The sequence below is a fragment of the Rhamphochromis longiceps genome, linkage group LG16, assembly GCF_057381845.1.
Source record: "Rhamphochromis longiceps isolate RC_006_pf linkage group LG16, R_longiceps_female_GT1.1, whole genome shotgun sequence".
NCBI lineage: Eukaryota > Metazoa > Chordata > Actinopteri > Cichliformes > Cichlidae > Rhamphochromis > Rhamphochromis longiceps.
Window position 1 is genome coordinate 21,496,051 of NC_140572.1, and position 20,954 is coordinate 21,517,004.

The 20,954-nt window shown below is 38.9% G+C and overlaps 1 protein-coding gene across 2 annotated transcripts in view; it reads left to right on the forward strand.

Moving 5' to 3' along the window:
* Positions 1-20,954, forward strand: part of gpm6bb (glycoprotein M6Bb) — a 29,103-nt gene that overhangs the window by 6,013 nt on the left and 2,136 nt on the right. The window contains exons 2-7 of one of the 2 annotated variants that reach the window (XM_085384126.1): positions 16,682-16,868; positions 17,578-17,734; positions 17,821-17,989; positions 18,602-18,675; positions 18,791-18,856; positions 19,269-20,698. In XM_085384126.1, the coding sequence (XP_085240252.1) occupies positions 16,682-16,868; positions 17,578-17,734; positions 17,821-17,989; positions 18,602-18,675; positions 18,791-18,856; positions 19,269-19,349 (734 nt within the window). In that variant the 3' untranslated portion in view covers positions 19,350-20,698. Of the gene's footprint in view, positions 1-16,681; positions 16,869-17,577; positions 17,735-17,820; positions 17,990-18,601; positions 18,676-18,790; positions 18,857-19,268; positions 20,699-20,954 lie in introns of those variants that run through there. The other variant, XM_085384125.1, reaches the window with a different exon arrangement.

Here is a 20,954-nt window from a genome sequence, read left to right on the forward strand (position 1 = left end):
ACTCATGCAATCCTTTATGACTTTTTATTGGCCTTTTAGAATTATGTGTAAAGTCATATTTAATATACCGGTATTAAGATTTTTCCATCGTGCTGCTGTTGCAGAAGAAAATCTTGTTCAAGCTGATTATCAAAGCTTGTTGCTTTCATGTAAGATGCAGGAGATGCACATGACTCCTCTTTGCTAATGTTGTTTTGATTGGGTGCCACATGTGATAAGAGGAGTCATTCTTTACTGCCAGGAATCATTTTCCTGACCAAGTGAAAGATTTCCAAGTGAGAGTTTGCATTGTCTGCTTATTATCCTCCAGAGAAAGGCATGATAGACGGGAAGAGGCACTTCTGCCAAGCAAATGAAAATCAGCTATGGCTGATCTTTTATGAAGCGACAGCTGCAGGAAACCCAGTAGCTCGGGGAGAATGTCGGGGAAGGCTTTTTCTTTTCACACTCAGACTGATTGAAGGTTTGAAAAGATGGATTTCAATTTGACTAAATTACTGAAGTTTAGATTTGACATTAATTTAACTTGAACTACACAACTTGAGTCTTTTACCATGTGCACATTTCATTGTTTTTCAAGAAGCCAGTCGTAGCTTTACTATATGTGGAAAAACAATAGAGAACAGCAGCTTTGGGGTAGAGGAAATCCCAGATGTTTCTGTCTGAAAAACAGCTTGACCTTATAACCACACGCAGACCAGAGGAGAGATCAGTTCGCTGTATGAATATTATAGCTACACCACTGAGAGGTCTCATAAGTCATCTTAGCTTTTGGCCTCTACCGTATGGGAAAACAGTAGTGTAACCATAGAGCAGCAGAAAGTGGAAATAATGTTGGAAAAAAATCCTATTTAATGTACAGAGTAAACTTTAAGCAACTGAACCTATGAGATCTCATGTGTTTATGTGTGAAAAGTTTATGAAATACTTGGTGTATGCTTAACATGCCTCATATTTGGAACTAGACCCCCTAGTCACATGGATCACATTTATATGTGTTGCATTTTCATAGCCAATATTTCTGCTTTTATTGTTGTAATTTGACTTGAATGTGTTCAATAACATGTGAGTAACTCATCTGGTTTCCTGCTGCACTGAGAGCTCTCATATCTCCAAAAACAAGGTGCCAAAAAAGTACAAGAAAAGCACTTTAGACAGTTATTAATCTCTAAAATAATGCAAAGTTATAGAAATGAAAAGCGCAATATGTTTAATGATCAATTACCAAAGCATTATGCATTATTGGTTTGCATAGAGCAAAACATAATCATGGGATAAAACATTGGAAATGGTTAGTGTTTACTCACAGATAATAAGATAGCGTCACAAATGGTGCCATAGATAATACGCTGAGACGCATTGTAATGTCCAGTTGGATCAACAGGATGTTGCAGGATGCTGGTGGAAAACTGCTAATTAGTGCTTAAAGCAATAAAGTAATGGACTGACCCTTGCTCACAGAGGTCAGCAAGAATGGAGTGTATACAGTTACTAGAGAGATTAACTTCTCTTCCTTTCCTGTGATACTCTGTACTTACTGCATATTGTTAAGCACTTAGCCCACATAAGGAAGAACACATCTCTGCGGGGCTGGAAGTATCAGATTCAGGTTGCAACCAACTTTCACATCCTTCCAGGATTCAGCCTAGGATGTGGGACTTTGAGACAGTGGAGGAGCCTCATGTAACAATGGTATTAAAGTAGTATGTGTTCTGGCTTCTCTGTTGTCATAGTGCTCACAGTGAATCCTGACATGAAGGGGTCTGAATGAGCTGAAAGAAGAAGGTTCCATCTAATAAGGGTTGGAGGGGGCGAAGCAAGAGAGTTTGAAAAGGGTAAAGTCTTGGGTCAGGGGTTGGAGGTTGGCAGCATGAGGCGGAGGACAATAGGATTGGTGGGAGTGATGCAAAGCAAGAGGTCCCAGCCGCCGGGGGAGACACAGAGGAGGGTAGGAACTGTGCACAGGAGGCAACCCCAGAAATAGCTGTAGAGTCTCGTCTGCTGTCTTCGTGTTTCTTTATGTCTCTATTGTGTCCATGTGCGTGTGTTCATATGCGTATGCTCTATGCAACAAGTAGGAATACGAAAGTCTCCAGCCACGGTGCTATTTGCATCACAGCAGCTGAAGTGTGAGAACGTTTGTGTTGTCAGGTCCTCACCAGTTTAAGAGGGACATATGGACCGTGAAACATCAAAAGGGAAAATCTATTGCTGCTTCTAGACATCCTTACAAGATGGGCTTGATTTTCCTGACAAATATCCTTTGAAGTAATACTCTAAATTTTGTGTGCATCAGCATTTTCCATTAATCTCAAAAGATATGCCTTTGTCAGTTTAGTCATGCATCTGATCGTCAATAACTAAAATAACTGTAGCTGCTTGTTCATTTTCAGGAAAAATAATTTCATTTATTTTAATGTAATTCATATAATTCAATTATACTACTTGTAATTATATTATATTATATTACATATTACAAATAAAATGATATTTGCCAATGTCTGGCTAATATTTATGTCTTGCATGTTTTGTGTACTGACTAAATGTTCAGAGATGAAACGTTTTGGGGGTTTTTTATAACGGGGATTTCATTATTTCCTGGTACAAAGACACATGCAGATGACAGCAAATACAAAATAAACAAACAGAAGAAATATCATCAGTATCATCAGTCATCAGCAGAATTGTTCCAGAATTTCACTACCATATTAATTTCCTTATAATTAAACTTAACTGCTGTCTAGTCACTTAAGTAACAAAGAAAGCATCTTAGTAATTTTTATTCTAGGCTAAATATAAACATGCTTACAGTGATAGGCATTGTATTTAAAGGATTAACACCCCTAAGAGAAGTCCTGTGGGATTTATTTTTAATCTTAGCGCAGTTTAATGGACCTTTCAACTAGCTTGGTTCGATAAGATTAGTAGTATACACCTTTGGAGCCATAACTGCATTTAGTCTATAAGGAGAATCTTAAAGAAGCTGCTGCTCAAGCCTAAGTGATGAGCTCAGTGATTTTGGTTGTGGTTTTCTGCCCTAGCATACTGCCATTTTCAGCAAATGGCAGCAAAAGATTGCCTGGAAGACTTGATTAGGAGTAGCTAACAACTAAACATGTAGACATTTTTACTTAAGGTTTGGCAGAAATCAAAATTAGTTTGAAAAGTAGATCAAATATTGTGATTAGAATCATTATTTTATTTTTTACTGGGGCATCTTGAACTACTACTACCAACTGCTCTTGGTCCTCAACTAACTTTTTCTATTTGTTTTATTTTGTCTTGATTTCTATGGTAATTTCCTCTTGTAATTTTTAGTTTCTGAATAGTTCAGATTTTTGCGTATATAAAGCACTTCGAATTAGAGCCTGACAGATTTATTTATTTGCTAATCTGTTAATACCGGCATTTAGAGTAGCCAATAAATTGACATTTAAAAAAAGAAGTAAAGACGGACTGGGAAAAACACCCTTCAACCATGTTATAATGCTAATGCTAATGCTAACATCAATTTATGTCATTGAGATTACATTGAGTTGAATTTAACTATTAAAATGATTATTTCTTAAATCACAACAGCTTGTTTCACCTCCTCCCGAGGAGTCAGGTAATGAGAGGCATGCACTAAACAAAATGTTACTTTAGTGTCAAAGCAAATTGCTTAATGGTGTTGTTATTGTATCATTTGAAAACATGGAAAACCTCAACAGCTTTTTAAAACTTTTTTGTCATATAAAAATGTTCTGGGGAACTCTTGGTGTTCTCATTACTCCCTGGAATATCCGTCTAGGAAACTAGATAATGGAGGTTGGAGTTGAGACTGGACATACCTCTTGTTGGTTGACTGGGTTCATAACTTGATTGAGGCAGAACACAAAGATAGCAAAGCCTCTTCCAGACCACAGATATCATTAAAAGTTTTAGTGCACGCTGAAAGAAGAACAAACAGTAATGCCAGCACATATCGTTAAAATATGATGTGTATGTGTTTCTGTATCATTTTATCATTGGTTTAAGGTTCCTGGCACTGATTTACTGTTTTGACTCCAGACTGAAATTATAAAATTCTTAAGGATTTGATACTGTACGGAAATTGTTGTCTGTGCGGCCAAGCCAAGATAACGGTAGCCAAAGTACTGTACGCTAGAAAGCCTGGATAATACAAAGAATCTGTGTCTTTTACTCTACCTCCAACACTTAGGCCAAAACCACATAGGCTACGGAGGTGCCAGAGAGTCAGGGTTGTGTAGTCACTTTTAGAGGAAAAACATGGCTGCCAGGCTTCTCTGAGTGAGTGCTGCTCCATATCCAGCCCTGACACGATAGTAACACAAACATGCAATTAGAGAAGTGCTGAGTCAAAGACCAATGGACATTGTTTGCTTGCAATAAATACAGAGAGAAAAAAATAAATCTGGAATCTGTACGATGGCATTTATACCAAGATATTAAGTATGTCTCTGACAGTGTTATAAATTGAATGGCATGGTTGAGTTTTTGCTACCGTGCTGCACAAAATATGAACAGCTGTATTCTTGTGGTGGAATTCCTGCGTGAGGAACAATGCATTGGTCCATGGGATGGTATTTTTAAACCACCAATGAATGCAGGGATTGGTTTTAAGACCTTATTTTTGAGGTTGGGTAATGGTTGGTTACAGAAACGAAGTCTTGTGTTCATAAGGTCAACAAATTAAGGCTCAACTTCAACAACATCTGGTAAGAATATCATCTTAAACGCTGTTTAAATGAGATTGCAGAGTATCTTTGTTTATCAGTCATTGTGTTTAAAGGAACCTATGGATTGGTGCCATTTCTGACATTTAAAAACCCCAGGATTTGGATTATTATCAAAGGATTAATTGATACAAAGCCCTAGACACAAGTTGTCTTTGGATCTTACTAATTACTACAGACATTTGGAATGACAGAAAACATCCAAGACCAAGATGTTATTTAAGAATTGCACCATTAAAGAATTTGATAACTTTCAAATTTGAACCTGCTCAAACACTGAATTTATTAGGGGGGAAAAAATTGATTTTCATTTGTTCAAAAAAGCCAAGAGGAAGTAAAAAAAAAAAACCCCCACTGTGGTTTCCCTGTTTTGTGGAGAGCATGTCTTTCTATAATGAGTTTTGGTTAAAATCATTTTTTCCACTGAGGTTTTTTTTTTTTTTTTTTTGTAGAAGTAGTAGTAGTAAAACAACTCAGAGCCTTATATAGATTGAATTGTCTCATGTAATCATAATATGGCAGGAGCAGATGTACTTTTAGATACAAAACTTTGGATTTTCAAATAAATCATATGTTTGATTGTTCAGTAAATGTCAGAGAATTTGTATGGCTTTTGTTTCTCTGTAGACTCCCAGAGCAGATGAAAATGGGTCAGTAAACAAATGAATGGATCTGCATAATGGGTTTGCTGTACCATGCTTCTGTACCAATCAATAACCTGGATTCATGCCATACATAAAGGCACACATACAAACCAGATTGAGATACGAAGAGGGACTGCGGTTAAAACTAGGTCACTAATGCCACTAGAAAAGAGAAACTCACTGACTACAACAAATGACCAAAACAAAGTTCACAAGAATCTCAAGCTTAAAGATGTTGATTGTTGAAGTTTTTTCCATGAGCACCACAAAATACCAGCTCGCCATTTGGTTTTGCTTTTCTTCACCTTTACAACAGATGTTAACCTTCACAGTTAGTTATTTCTGACATAGTTGATGCCACATGCCCATTTGGTTTAAACTGTCTTCCTCTGTTCTCGTGTGGTGAGCCTGCTTTCTCAGGCCTTTGATGGGTGTAAGTAGTGCTTGAGCCTGGGCACAGACCTGGTTCCATGAGAACTCCTTCCATAGTGTGAGCCAAGCAGGGGTGCAGGTCTTCATGGGTGACTGAACACTGGCGAGCATTCACGATCCGAGTCTCACACCATGAAAGGTTGACCCACAATGAAGCCTCCCACATTTGTATGAGCTTCATCATCATTCAGATTGTGTCCTCAAGTAGGGGCGTGGCGCTGTGTCCACACTGAATCTGAGCTTGCAGCACTCAGGCTTTCACATGATTATTCCCACAGCCTGCTAGTATTTTAGGTAAAACTGAGTGCAGCCTTTCTTCTGGGCTTTATTCATTTGGTTCAGCTCATATACTGAGTTCTACTTTGCATGACATTTTTTTTTTAAATTTAATTGCTGTAAAAGCACCACCAGTCAACATTCAAAGGATTGACACTATATCGTTTCTGATGATAACTGCAGTATTTAAGTAATACTAATCGTATCTCACTCACTTTGTAATGTCATAATTCCAGTACCGGTATCTGGTGGACAAACTAAATGACCTTATGGCACCTTAACACTGGTCATCGCCCAGTTCTCCCAGCTTCTTTAAGGACATTCAAATGTCTTCTTTGGATGTTGGTTGTCATTTATTCTGTTCTCTGTCAACATTCTGAAAATGCTCAGGTACAAGGAGTGGACTGAAAATGAGTGAAAAAAGTGCAGACAATGTCCAAAGAAAAGCCTTCAGAAGGCCTGAAGAACTATGGCTCAAGACCACTTTAAAAATTACGACAACGTCTGACTCCTTGGAAGCAAAATGTAAAAGTATGAGGTGAACCTCAAGACCTTTGCACACCATCTTTGTATTTCAAGCCTCTATTTTAACATCTAGGCTCCATTTCGGAGCCACAAGTGACCAAATTTGATAAGTTATCAGCTAAGCTTGGTTAGCATGCTTCCTTAGATTTCACACGTACTGTCTGTTTTGGTATCCTCCTATTGAAGAGGCCATGTCCCCAATAGTACATAACTTTAAGCTATAATTAAATTTAAATGAGTGAGTACAGTTTTCAAAAAGATGGAATTTAGATATGTTCATTTCTGCTGGAGTTTTTAGCACTTTGCTTCATTTTTTTCGTCCTGCTTTAGATAAAAGAAACAAAAAACAAACAAACATTACAAAAGACATGTGTCAGTAAATACTATTTATACTACTTTTTGCCCGATAGCACTTTTTCACCCAAGTAATGGATGCATTTGCTGTGATAACTATGATCTTTATGCCAAAACAAAAGTTTATTCACAGTCAGAGTTTTTAATGAAAGGCACATGTTTTTGGTACTAAAATCGAGAATTTATTAAAATAAGTCCTAAAGCACATTTTGACCTGTTCTGATCACATGTTTTAAATTTCCTTTCACACAAATGATATAAACATGTTGTTGTCCAAACACTCTTAAAGGTTTGCAGATGGATCACTGGATTGATCTTGACTTTTTAATTTTTTCTCAGTAACATGAAGCATCCAGTGTCGACCACTCCAGTACATTTAGTCCTGCACATAATCAGGCTCACTGGATGCTTTACTTGAGCTCCTGTTATACCTAATGTGAATCACAAGTGTGGAATCCACTGAATCAGCTGTTAACGCACATATGCAGAGATCAAACACTTCAAACATAAGGAACATGTTGGTTCTTCTTGCTTTAATGGGGCTGATGGTAAAAACGCTTGAAGATTAGTGCAGCATTTGTTGTTGTGGGATCCCTGCTAAGTTCACTTCCCTGACCCCCGAGGCTCCCCTCCCCTGTTGTTCCCCCTCATCTCTGAGGTCTGGTATCCGTGAGAAGACCCCACTCCAACTCTACTCCACCAGCCCCCCCTTCCTCAGCTGAAAGGCCTTTCTCTCATTAGCATGCCCCTGGGGCTTCTCGGCCTGCTGTTGCCAAACAAACACAGCCAATATCTTCCTCACTGTCTCCTCTGGTCATCTCTCATCATTCATTTTGGCCTGGCCCTGTTATTTTCATGAGTTGTTTCTCATGGTGTCGTCGTCTTGGCTTTAATTTCTCCCTCTTTAAGTTTTTACAGGTCTTTTTTTTTTTTCTTTGTGATTTTCTGTTTCTTCAATTTTCACATGCTGTTTCCTCTGTTGTCTCTATCAGCCCAGAGGATGCTCTGCGTCCCCGTGTAGGAAATGTAGACGTGCCTTCCTTTCATGTGTCCTCTTTATGATTTAGAAACCACCAGATGTAGGGAAGAGACCGGTCAGAGGTTGCTAATGTATGCTGCAGGAAAGAGGGCATATGGTGCAAATCAGAAGATGAAGGGTTTACCCTTGACCACAACACAACCACACAGCATGCACTCTCGCCCTCTCTTGGACTCTGGTCACATGGGAGATAGACAAAGATGACTGTGTGCATATATGCTTTCAGCCTAAGCTATAGTTTTCACCCACAGCTAAAGTAGTGACTTCCACTTTCTTGTTGTCACCAGATTTCCTCCCATTGCTTTTCTTTCTGAGACAGAGATGCCCAAGAGGAGGAGAATGAGGAGTGTGTTCATGGCATGGGCAAAGATTTCTGTGTCATTATGAGGAAACTTTAATTTAACTGTCGGTTAAGAAACTGTTGATTTATTCAAAGAGAATATATAAAAGTTTTGGTCAAGGAAGGCATGTAGTAAGCTCAAGAAAGTGCTTACCTGACAAGATCTCAAACAAAAGCTGTGATTTACTGTGGAGAGTTGCCTTAACAAGGCAGGACACAATTAAACGATGGAACATAGCAGCAAGGCAAGTGAGAGACGGAGATACAGAAGGCAGAGCCATGCAGGAAGGAAAGAGAACGAGAAACGAGACTGTCAGGGGGAGAAAGGAAGAGAGAATCTGCTGAAAAAAGAAGAAGAAGAAGAAAAAAAAAACATTTTTGCTGGGTAGAAGAAAAACAACCATGGAAACTCAATCAGACGAAAACCAAGACCAGAGGCAGGACAAAAGAGGTACCAATGAGCACTTACAAAGAGCCAGTTCAGTTCTTTTCATTGCTGTGTTTGCTGGGGCTTTAACCTTCTCCAGCATGCTTGGTTTCGTTTCAGCTTTTGCTCTTTGGGGGATTTTAAAATTTTAGACCAACATCCATGCTTCACTGTTTTGTTTGAACCAAAGTTTTCAGTTCATTTGCAAAATTGCCTGTGCATGTTGTGTGATCTAATTAGTTTAAATCTGTGGGCTGCTTTCAGCAGACTCCACTCCTGCAGCAGGAGGGACAATGTGTTGCCGCAGGTCATCATCACGCTAGCGTCACAGGGTGCGTTTGAGTTGTGTTTTCGGGGAGGACTGATGATTAATGAGGCGGATGAGGGGCGAGGACAAAGATAAATGAACCTGACATTAGCAGTGTTACATCAATAGCCTTGAGTAGTTTGTACACTAAAGGGGGAGAGAGAGCGGGTCATTAACTTGCTCATCACCTTCTTGTAGGAATCAACAGGACTCCTTGAATTTTCTGTCGCGCTTTGTGAAATAAGACAAGCAATTTAAAAAAAAAAAAAAAATACAGTCATATGTCTCAGGTTGCTGACAATGTGATGAGGTCAGTAGCTTTGCAAGCAGATTCAAATTATCATGTTTTTTTAGAAACAAGAACTAGCCTTTGCATTTTTTTTTAAAGTATTTTTGGTTGATGCATAGCTTAGCTATTTTAACCCAGTTAAAGAATGAAGAAAAAGAGACTCAAACTGATGACACTACAAATGACATTATAGTTAGATGACAGAGCTTCCCAGAATTCCTTATTTCCCTTCTCCCCACATGTACATAAAAAATGATGAGCCTTTACAGTCAGCACTGCCTGTTAGCGTTAATGAACACATCCTATATGTTTGTAAGTCTCCCCTAGCATGTGCAGTCAGGGGAATTGCAATCAGTCTTTAGGTTTCTCTTCTGAAATCGGCACAGTGAGACCACCTCTAACGAATTTCCATGCTCCCTCATCTCTTGAGAATTACCATTATAGCCATTAGAGCAATTTTAACTATTGCAGAGAGTGTGGAAAAATAAGACTCTTTTTCATAAGTGGTGTTTTGGCAGTTTGCCCCAATGGAGCAACAAACAACAATACTTAGCATTAGCTGTAAACAAACACATCTGTTAGCAATGAGCCTAGATTTTTTTTCTTCTTTTTTTTAATTGAAACTGGATGGTGTTTTTAATGGAGCTGGAAGCCAGCTTGTTGTTTGGGGAACTGGGAAGAAATTGAGGGTTTGCAAACTGTTCACTATAAATTGTGTGTATCCAAGTATGTTTATATCTCTGTGGGGGTTTTGCTTGTATATCATATGCATACTTTTCTATGTGCATATGATTATGCAGTGCTTGTTTATGCTTGTGCTGTGTGTTATTCTTTGTTTGGATAGGTGCAACTGTGTTTGTGTCTGGTATGTACCAAAAAAAAAAGAAAAGTCTTCCAAAACACCGCTCACATGTGGTGCACATTTCTCTGTTCAGCTAAAGCAGAAAATAGGCATTATTCCACATTTACCAAGCATCCCAGCTAAAGATTTTGATTATGATTATGTTGGCTTGATGACTGTGGCTGAGGGATTGAGGGTGGCAGTGATGCAGCAAGGTTAGCTGAAGGGGTTAGTGATGACTCAGATCTCAGTGGGCAGTGTGTGGTAACTTCATTGGACAGATAAATAAAGGAAAGACTGGTAATGATATTACTCCCTGTATGCCTACTGGTATGTGGTAATTTGATGAAACTAGATTTTGCCCTTTATAATCCCTTAACAAAATTTACAAGTGATCAAATTATTTGTTATCCAACTCCAGAAAAACAAAAACAAACATATGAAATAAGAAAAAAATATAAAAAAAATAAAGAATCAACCTGAAGGGTAATCTGTGAATCTGCCAGTCCAGTGAGACACCCAAGTTTTCTTTCTCTTCTCATTTATTGTCTCGAGCTACTGCTGGCTATCAAACAAAGGAATGAAATGCTCAAAAAATGAAGTAAAAAACGCCCAAGCAAAAAGACAAAATAACAAAACTGACACCTAGTAAATTGTGGTGCTTTTGGACCCCTGGAGGTCTTGGACCCAGAAGCAGTTCCACACTTTACTCTCATTAGCCGTATGTCTCTGTCTGTCTTCGTCTCGGTGTGTTAGAACTTCAGATTCCAGCTTGCTTTGCAACTCATGTTGGTCTTAAAACGCTATCTCATTCACACGCTGACAATCTGAGATGCTTTGACAAACAGGATCCTCCTGGAGTGTGAAGCGGCTGCTGTGGCCCATTGTGACTACGCTGTGTACAGTGCTGGAGGGGCACACAGGATGGAGCTCAGTGGTGAGCTTGTCCTGGGCCTGCAGCCTGTGGGCCGGAAGAGCAAGGCCGTGGTTTAGTGCTATTCTGAATGGCCCCTGAGAGTCCAGTGTGATGGACAGTCTGGGGCTGCACACACTGGCTCTTTGTATCCAGCCTTCTTGGACTCTCGCTTTCTTTTTTCTTTCTTTTCATGTTTTTTTTCTATTTCTCTCACACAATGTCACCCACACAGACACTTTAAAAGAAAAATCACACAAACATCTTTTTCTCCCTGTATCCTCGTGATACAAATGTGTCAAATATAGCTTCTGTTGTAAGGCCAGACTACTACTGCTGTCGCAAAGAGATGGACAATAGAGTGAGAGGAAGTGGTTGGATGCCTAACTAGGAGTATTAGTCAGGGAGCAGGAGCATGTGAAAGTCATCAGAGGAAAAGGGTCCAATGTGATTTTCATTTAAAGTCATCCACCCAGAGCCAGTGGGATCCCTTCATTACAAGCTTGTTGTTTAGAGAGTCACCAGCTCCTACTGTTATCCCCCTGTGGAGGAGGAGGACTTTAGCTAACACAGGGATTTGCAACATCCTGTAACATCCTGTATTCAATGTAATCCCGCACTGTACTCTCAGATAACAATCTATTTTACAATAAGATACACAGATTACAGAACTCTGTAAAGTTTTGTGTGATTCGTTTGTTGGCCTTTGGACTTCTTTCATGGAGTTAGATGCAATGATCCTCTAAACTGTCCAATAACATTAAACAGGAGTTGTAGCTATGAAGAAGTACTGCTTCTTGCTCCCAGCCAAGAACTATTGTTTGTACAGTTGACCAAAACCTTTGAACACCACAACACGCATCTCCATCATAATCTTGGTTACTAACTAGTGACAGTAAACAAAAGGAAAACAAGTACTTGTTTAACATCTAAAAATAGTGAGACTCTTGTTTACTTTGCCCGACTTAATGGTTGTTACTTCTTGAGAAAGCTCTTAATAGATTTTCCAGTATCATTGTTTCCTTAGAGATATTTTAGAAATGCTGTTAACATTAACCACCATGAAATGCCTTCTTAATAGATTAAGTGGTTACATTTTAAAATGCATTTTACTATATATTTAGCAGCATAAATGTCCTTTAAGCAGACTCAGTTTCAAGCCTTTAACCGAGATATTTTATTTTCCACAGCAGTTCCACATAGTTATCTCAAAATAAAACAATATGAATTCACATTTCCATAGCACATTTTTACCCACTCTGCAGGATGAATTAGGTGTATAATAACAAGTGATTACATAAATCTCCAGTGATGACGAACAGGGATGCTTGCTTGCATGCCATTGGCTTGCATTTTTCAGATAAAAGAAATATCACCAACAATATTTCACCACTAAAACCAGCCTGAACCTTTGACAAAAGGCAGGATAGAGCCATGCTTTCCTGTTGTGCATTTAGAGATGCTCTTTTGCATATCTTGGTTTTAAAGAGTGTTTATTTAAGTTACTATTACCTTATCAGCTCAAAGCAGTCTTACCATTCCCCTCTGACCTCTGACATTAAAGGACACTTTTGCCAAGAGAACTGCTGCTCATGGGATTTTTTTTCCCCCAAACAATTCTCTGTAAACACTAGAGATGGTTTTGGGAAAACCCAGCAGTTTGGGAAATACTCAGACCAGTCACTAACCACGTGACATTCAAAGCCGTTTAAATCACCTTTTTTCCCCTATTCTGATGCTCAGTTTGAAGTTCGGCAGGTCATCTATGGCCACATGGTGCTGCCTTGTGATTGACTGATTAGATGTTTGGATCAATGTGCATTGGTATACCTAACAAAGTGGCCGGTGAGTGTATATACATTATTGAACTGATGCTGTGCTACTGCGTCAACAATGCTAACAGGCTGTTATACAGTTTGACCTGGAATGACTATCTCAGGATTCTGTCTAATAAGTAAAGCTTTGACAGAAGCCTTTGTGAATAAAGAAATAGAGCACTATAACAGTCAGACAGAACATAAATGACAACCTAAGTAGTTTAGCTGTGTAAATACCACCCATGATTCATTGTGTTATTAAATGGTAAATGGTAAATGGCCTGTATTTATATAGTGCTTTACTAGTCCCTAAGGACCCCAAAGCGCTTTACACATCCAGTCACACACCCATTCACAAACTGGTGATGGCAAGCTAGATTGTAACCACAGCCACCCTGGGGCGCACTGACAGAGGCGAGGCTGCCGGACACTGGCGCCACCGGGCCCTCTGACCACCACCAGTAGGCAACGGGTGAAGTGTCTTGCCCAAGGACACAACGACCGAGACTGTCCAAGCCGGGGCTCGAACTGGCAGCTTTCTGATTACAAGGCGAACTCCCAACTCTTGAGCCACGATCGCATATTAAGCATAACTTAAGTGATAGCTTAAACATATCAACATTGTCAGTTCTGTTGGATAGCTGCTTAAGGACAGTGATTAAACAGACTGTATAATGTAGATTTTCTCTCTTTAATTGCACTTAGTTGGATAAGCAGATTCCTGCCTTGGCCATGTCAGGTTAATATGAACCTTTTGCATATATTAATTTGACTGAAGATTGCCATGATATGCCTATATGATTTTTTGCATTTTATAATTTCAGATTTCCTTATGTGTTTGGACTTTCTTCTCATTTTCAGATCTAGTAAGGCAATTAATAAAACTATTATACCATGGCATCTGGTGGTATGTTGCCAGATCTTGATCTAATATGGGGAGAAAAAGGTTCACAATATGGCATTTACTACTACTTTTGTCAATTTGTTTCTAGTATTTAGTTGGTTTTGCACTTGGAAACACCTGCATGCCACAGAACTGTAAACATTACAAAAGAATAGGGTGGTGCATAGTTGTGAATAGAGACTTACGTAGTCTTGATTGGGGCTCGGGAAGTTGATTTTTAGCCAACATTTCCCAGTGTGTCAGAGCTACCTGACAGTACCCTCTCCTTCTTTATTTAAGTGGACTGTATTTACTTTGCAGCTGGGCTCAATATCCTGTCGAGCTTTGTGATCTGACTCCCAGCAACCCACTCTCCCTGCCTGACATTTTCATTACAGAAATGTGGGCTATGGGGGAAGCTAGCGACTCTGCTGTGGGGTATGCTCATTGAGTTGTGGTTAACATGCTGCCATGGCAACTCCTATTCATTCACTGTGGGATAGAAATGTTTTTAATCGCCCTGTACTACACAAACAGTCTGACTGCAAAAGTATTGACCTAGCAGCCATATATCTGTAAATTTCTTTTGTCAAGGAAGGCAAAGCACATGGACACAAATCAGCTTTCAGTGTCCCAATAGACATTTGGTCTCTTACCTCAAGAAAAAGATAAAAAAGGAAATGGACTGGTTCCTATATAGCACCTATTTACTCAAGTTGAGCACTCAAAGCGTTTCTTACTTTTCTCTCTGATATTCTCACACACGCCAATGGATGCATCGGGGGAAACTCGGGGTTCAGAATCTTGACATATGGACTGGAGAAGCCAGGGATTGCTCCAGTGACCTTCCCACTGGCAGCTGACCTATTCTGCCACCTCATCTACTGCTGCCTTTCTGTTGTTGGATGTTTACAGTTAACAGATACTCACAGACTGGCATAAATCCCTATTCTAATGAATGCACATATAAGAGCTTTCTTATCGTTTATAAGTATTAGCTTAAATACGAAAGCTAACTGGTGAAAACCAGCCCAAAGAACACTTTGCAGAAAAATGTGACAATTGCAATTCTACTGCAGAAATGAGTACGAGTAGACTGTGTTTTTTGGCTGGGGTCACCATGTGCTAAGCTTTAACATCATTCTGGGTGTGAGGTTATAGCTTTATGCTAGCTTGTTTTTTGTAGATCGTTGTAGAGCTGGTGTTGTGTTCGCAGCAGTGGATAGATTTGTCTGCCTGGGCACAATATTCATTTTACCATCATGCCATTATCCTGTTCATATCTATCTCCCTATGCAAATACTGAAATCTGATGATTGTAGGGCAGAGGGCATATTTGTTTTTGTTTTTTCCTTCTGATTAGCCAGTATAATTGATGAATTTGATTGAAATGTTAATATTGAAAAAAAAATAGATCTGCAAACAGTGCTTAAAGAAATCAGGGCAACCATGTACCACACACAATATGGTGACACTATACCCAGTTTCCCCGAAGCATGTGTTGCATATATTGATACTGATACGTTCTAGGCAACATATGGTCTAAGACTGATGTATTTTTTGGAAGTTAATTATCCGCCAGTCCAATGCTACTGGTCAACTGATGTATTGGTATTATTTAATGGACATTGTTGTGAAGATAATTAATCATCTAAATGTAGACAGTGTTAATACAGTTTATACAGAATTGTTGTTTTGGGGACTTTGTGACAGTGCAGTTTGCTTATTGTTATTAACACTGGACACATAGCAACATGGACATGTGTCTGTGGTTACCTGACATATAAATCTAAAATTCCTTCTACATCTGGTTTGATGTCCAGAAAAATTTGACTGGTTAGCTGCTAAATATTTTACTGGTTTCATCAGCAAGTCACTAATCTGGTTAGTTGCTGCTGCTTGATGCCCAATGAGTGATCGGTACTGTAAAAACATTCTTTCTAACAGCGTTAAATGTATTAAATAAAGATGGGAAATCAGGCATAGGCCCAGGTGTGGGATTCAAAACATGAACAGACAGTGACCTGGATGTCCTGTGGCTGTACAACATCCTGTCATACACATGTGGATCTGATTGTAAAAAGGCTGCGGCTTGTTTGCGTTTTTCCACAGACAGTGTGTTGTGATGACTGGGCTCCGTTTCACAAGGCACAAGAGCACATAGGATCAAACAGACTCATCTAGGTCACTTCATTTCCCTCATGTTTAGCTGCCATTGATTTCCTTTAAAGCTTGATACACATGCATCGCCCTGACCTGCTGGATAGCCATTAGTGGCCTGTGAGTGAAGTGATGAATTGTCAACTGAAACGTTACAGCAGTGCAGATTTAAAAAAACAACAACAAAAAAACAACCCCTCAGTGGCACCGAGCAAACTGTTCCTTTTCCTCATGTGCTTTGCATTGCAGTTGTTTTTGAAGGAAGTGCATTAACCACAAGAACATGTTTTGAAAGTTGTTTTGAACAGATGTGCTGGGACTGCCTGCACCATTTCCTTTTGTAGCAATGACGATGAAACATCGTTATTTAGAAAATTTAAATTGTAATTGATTACAAAATGATTGTGGCAGACCAGTAATAAGTTCAGAGTATGCACTGCCTCTTGGGTAATGTGCCCTGGGATAGGCTTCATGGATGAATGGATGATTAATGTAACGAATCATCTCATAATTAATTTTTCTTTGATTCGTATTCCACAAGCGAAACACGCTCCCTTTTATGGAAGTGGGGTCTGATGCTGACATTAATTCATTTCATTGCCTTTCAAAGTGAAATGATTTGGAATAAAACATGATGCTGAATAACACCCGCTTTTCTTTCTTTCTTTTTTTTTTTTTTTTTTTTTTTTTTTGCACAGGTTGCTTTGAGTGCTGCATCAAATGTTTAGGCGGCGTGCCCTATGCATCTCTGGTGGCTACGATCCTCTGCTTCTCTGGTGTCGCCCTATTCTGTGGATGTGGCCATGTGGCCCTCACTGGCACTGTGACCATCCTGGAAAACCACTTCTCCAAGGTCACCAGCGATAATGCCATGCTCACTGACATGTAAGTGGCCTCATACTCTGTGTGCTCTAAATAGCTGCATCAAATGTTTGCCAGAGTCTGACAGATGGATTACTTACTTGGCAGTTAGTCTGATTTTTTTTTTTCTCTTTTAATATTATTTCCCCTTTAATATCAGATGTATTGTACGTCATGCTCACTGGTAAAAGTGTCTCTGCATAAGCATTGCAGTAAACACAAGTCCAAACCATAAGATGGATAGCGTTTTTAATGAGGTTGACTTTATGTAGGCTATTTTTAGATGACGTTGTCTCCCACATTTACCTTATCCATGAGAGCAGTCCTAATATGGACCCTTTTTTTTACAATGCAGTCCATTAGTCCTGACAATAAAAGACGAATAACATAAAACAGGACTGCACATATGTTTTGTGTTTGGGTGGATTTAGAGTGCACTGTTTAATTTAAGACGTCCTCAGTCTGTCTCTTGGTAGATGATTTGCAGAGACACGCATCACCTGTTGTCTCCACATTTGGGCTTATTGTCTGTCCACACTGAGAAACTGTCTGTCACAACAATAAAGATGAACCTTCTCTGTATAGAATACATGCATATGCATTGTATGGAACTATTTTTAGCTTCTTTTCTTTTTTTTCTTTTTTTTTTAAAGGCCGGTTTTGGCCAACGTTTTGAAACTTATCCCAGCTTTATTGGCACAAATAAACTCATATGTAATATTTCCTTTAACAGAATACAGCTGATGCAGTATATCATCTACGGCATTGCTTCATTTTTCTTCCTCTATGGGATCATTCTGCTTGCTGAGGGTTTCTATACAACTAGCGCAGTCAAGGAACTGCACAGCGAGTTCAAGACCACCATCTGTGGACGATGCATCAGTGGAATGGTATGTAAATACCACACTTTTTTTTTTTTAAATAGAGCACACTTTAAAAAAGGTTTAATGACACTGTGACATTCCTGTGTCTTTAGTTTGTGTTCCTCACATACATCCTGGGTGTGGCATGGCTTGGTGTGTTTGGCTTCTCTGCTGTGCCCGTCTTCCTCTTCTACAACATGTGGTCTACCTGTGCTGCCATGAAGTCTCCAATGGCCAACTTCACAAACATTGATTCCATCTGCGTGGATGCCCGTCAGTATGGTGAGAGAACAGCACTGTTTTTCTTCATTGAGATACTCAGTGAATAGCTTCCTGTTAGTATACAGACCAATACCGTATTATACACACCACTGTTACTCCTTATAAGAAAATCAGGTCTGTGTGGGGCCTCATTATCATTTAAAAGGTCCTACAAGGTTCATTTATGCAGTTATTTACAAGAAAAAGGTAAGAGGACAGTACTGATAAAAAATGAGCCAAATTTATTATTTTTGTTTTAGTCTACAAAGTTCAGACTAATAGACAAATAAATGCATAAAATAATATAGCCTACTTATACATACTCTCAAATGGCACATGATAACTATATAATTTATATATAATTTTAGGTAGGTTACCCCCAGGGTTATAATATGTTTCCATTATAACGTTAAGTGCACAAGTTGAGCCTAATGACTGCTGTCTTTGCAGTTCTTATGATGGTGAGGAAATCCTCATGTTTAAAGTTGAGCATGTCTCTGAAACACTGAATTGTTATCAGCTTAGTAGTACTGCAGCTCGGCGTTGTGTTTCTTAGGTTTGATCATGATTTGCATGAGACAAGGCTACTATTGGTTGCAGGTGTAAAGGTGCTTTTTAATTTTATGACAACAGGAATTATCCCGTGGAATGCCACACCAGGCAAGGCCTGTGGATCAACGCTAGGTGACATCTGCAACACCAATGAGGTAAGGCGTGCTTGTGCAAACATCACTCATCCCGGAAGTGGCACACAGAGCAGGGTGACATAGGATTCTGTTTATTGAAGACTAAACACTGTTAACGCTGCCTGTCTTTTTTCAGTTCTACCTGTCTTATCACCTGTACATCGTAGCGTGCGCCGGGGCAGGAGCCACTGTCATCGCTCTGGTAAGCTTCCGTTTGGTCTCTCCATCCTCACGTTTTAGTCCATCTTCACATGGTTTGTATTAGCAGGTCATGTGTCCAGTGCTTTTCTTCTCATTCCCATATGGTTAATGTAGCCAAACCAATGATGATAACATAGTCTTTTCGAAAGCTCCAACTTCATTTTGCTGTTTACCCTCAGCTTAGATGGACATGACCCTATTTTGAACAGTTGCTTTTTTGTGCCATGATTAGGATTCTTTTTTAGAAATGACACTTTAAAAAAAACTGTTAGAATTCTATAAAATTATACTTCATGATCTTTAACATTTTACTGCTGCAAACTTACTGGCCACTTTACTAACTTGTCACAATATTAGTGACGAGGAGGTCACTGGCATGTACTCTTACCACCTTTTCTGTTCTCTTCCACCAGCTGATCTACATGATGGCTACTACTTATAACTTTGCTGTTTTGAAGTTTAAGAGTCGAGAAGACTGCTGCACTAAGTTTTAAACCGTTTTAGGAACACAGTGCACCATTCAAGGCTGTGCTGAGTAGACACCGTTGCCACTGACAACAGTTGAACTAAAAAAAAAAAACAACAAAATCTGAGAATAGAAAAAAATCAACATCTCTCCATTAGTAATCACAAGACATGTAAATAGCTGACTGTATACTTCTCTTAGCATTTGGTATCCAGGGATAATGCTCGTCTGAGGACACCTGATGAGAGTTGTCTTCAGAGTGGGATGATGGTGTTTAGTTGACTGGTTTGTTCTGCTTTCCTTTATACTTACTTATTGAAATATGTCACCAGCAGAATTTATTTTATTTTATTTTTTTTTTAAATAGAAATGTGCGCAGCTAGAAATCCACAATAGTGTTATTTATATTTGTAATTTGTGAAGGTGGTTTTGGCCTGCACAAACCACATGAGTAAGTTAGATAAAAAAAAAAGACACACACGCAGCATTAAGAATGCAGTTATTCACCTTCCATTAGCTGGCGAGCTTCAACTCCTGAGACACTTGTAAAACAAGTGTGCAGGTTTTAAAAAAGCTGCCATTCTGAGATCTGATAAATACACTAGACTGCACGTGGCTCATATAGACGTACAACACGTGGGCATCTGATGACGAATATTGAAGGTGTTCTCAGGCTTAATATTTTTTGATTGACAGATTAGCATTTTGGTGTGGATGGATTTTAGTACAAACAATCTGTAAAATGAGCTGTGATGGCGGCAAAAGTGCCTTGTCCTTGTATTTCTTTGGTTTATTTGCTTAGCCTTAAAATCTTTCAGAACCGATGTGTGAAACACGGAAAACCTTCAGTATTATTAATTTTTTGGGTCATGAGTTAGATTCTAAACTGAACTAAAATGTTTTATTCAATGTGTTATGCTGATGAGTATTACCACAACCAGCTGTGTATTGTAGAATTCAAAGTAACTGCACATATGGAAAGTAGCAGAAATAAAGGGTTAGGCCAGTACCGTGCATATAGATCTGCATGAGGCCCTATTACTCGGATTAATTCCATGTATTTTATAAAAAGAGAAATGATCCTATTTTAGAGTACAGTATTTTTTTTTTCTATGAGAGCTGATCCTGATATTACCCCAGCTACGAAGTTGGCGTTTTGTTTCATACATTTTCCTTTATTCTTTCTCAAAGTGCCATTAAAGAGCCATTTGTTTTTATCTTAACACTGAGCCTGCATGCTTACAGTTTTCAGATACTTTGATCTGTTTATAGTTACTTATACTCCATATTTCATATATTTAAATTTCTCCTAAGTTTTTCAAAGACTGTAGCTTTTACTTTCTTTATAAAATAAACAATCTTTGTTTACAAAAAGAATCCCCACCTGGTCTATTTATTATATATCCTACAGCTCAGATTTGCAAATTTCAGAATCTTGTGCTTTGCACTAACCTAAGCTTTTACAGCTCTGCTCATTTTGCATGTACAGCCTTTCGCTATCTTCCTCCACTCATCACCTCATCTTTTAAGTGTCATTTCTGTAGTATTGTGTGTAGCGAGGTAATAACGCCGAGTATTAGTAATGATTGTAACAGCACTGTTACAATACCCGTAACATTTCTTTTTCCACAGT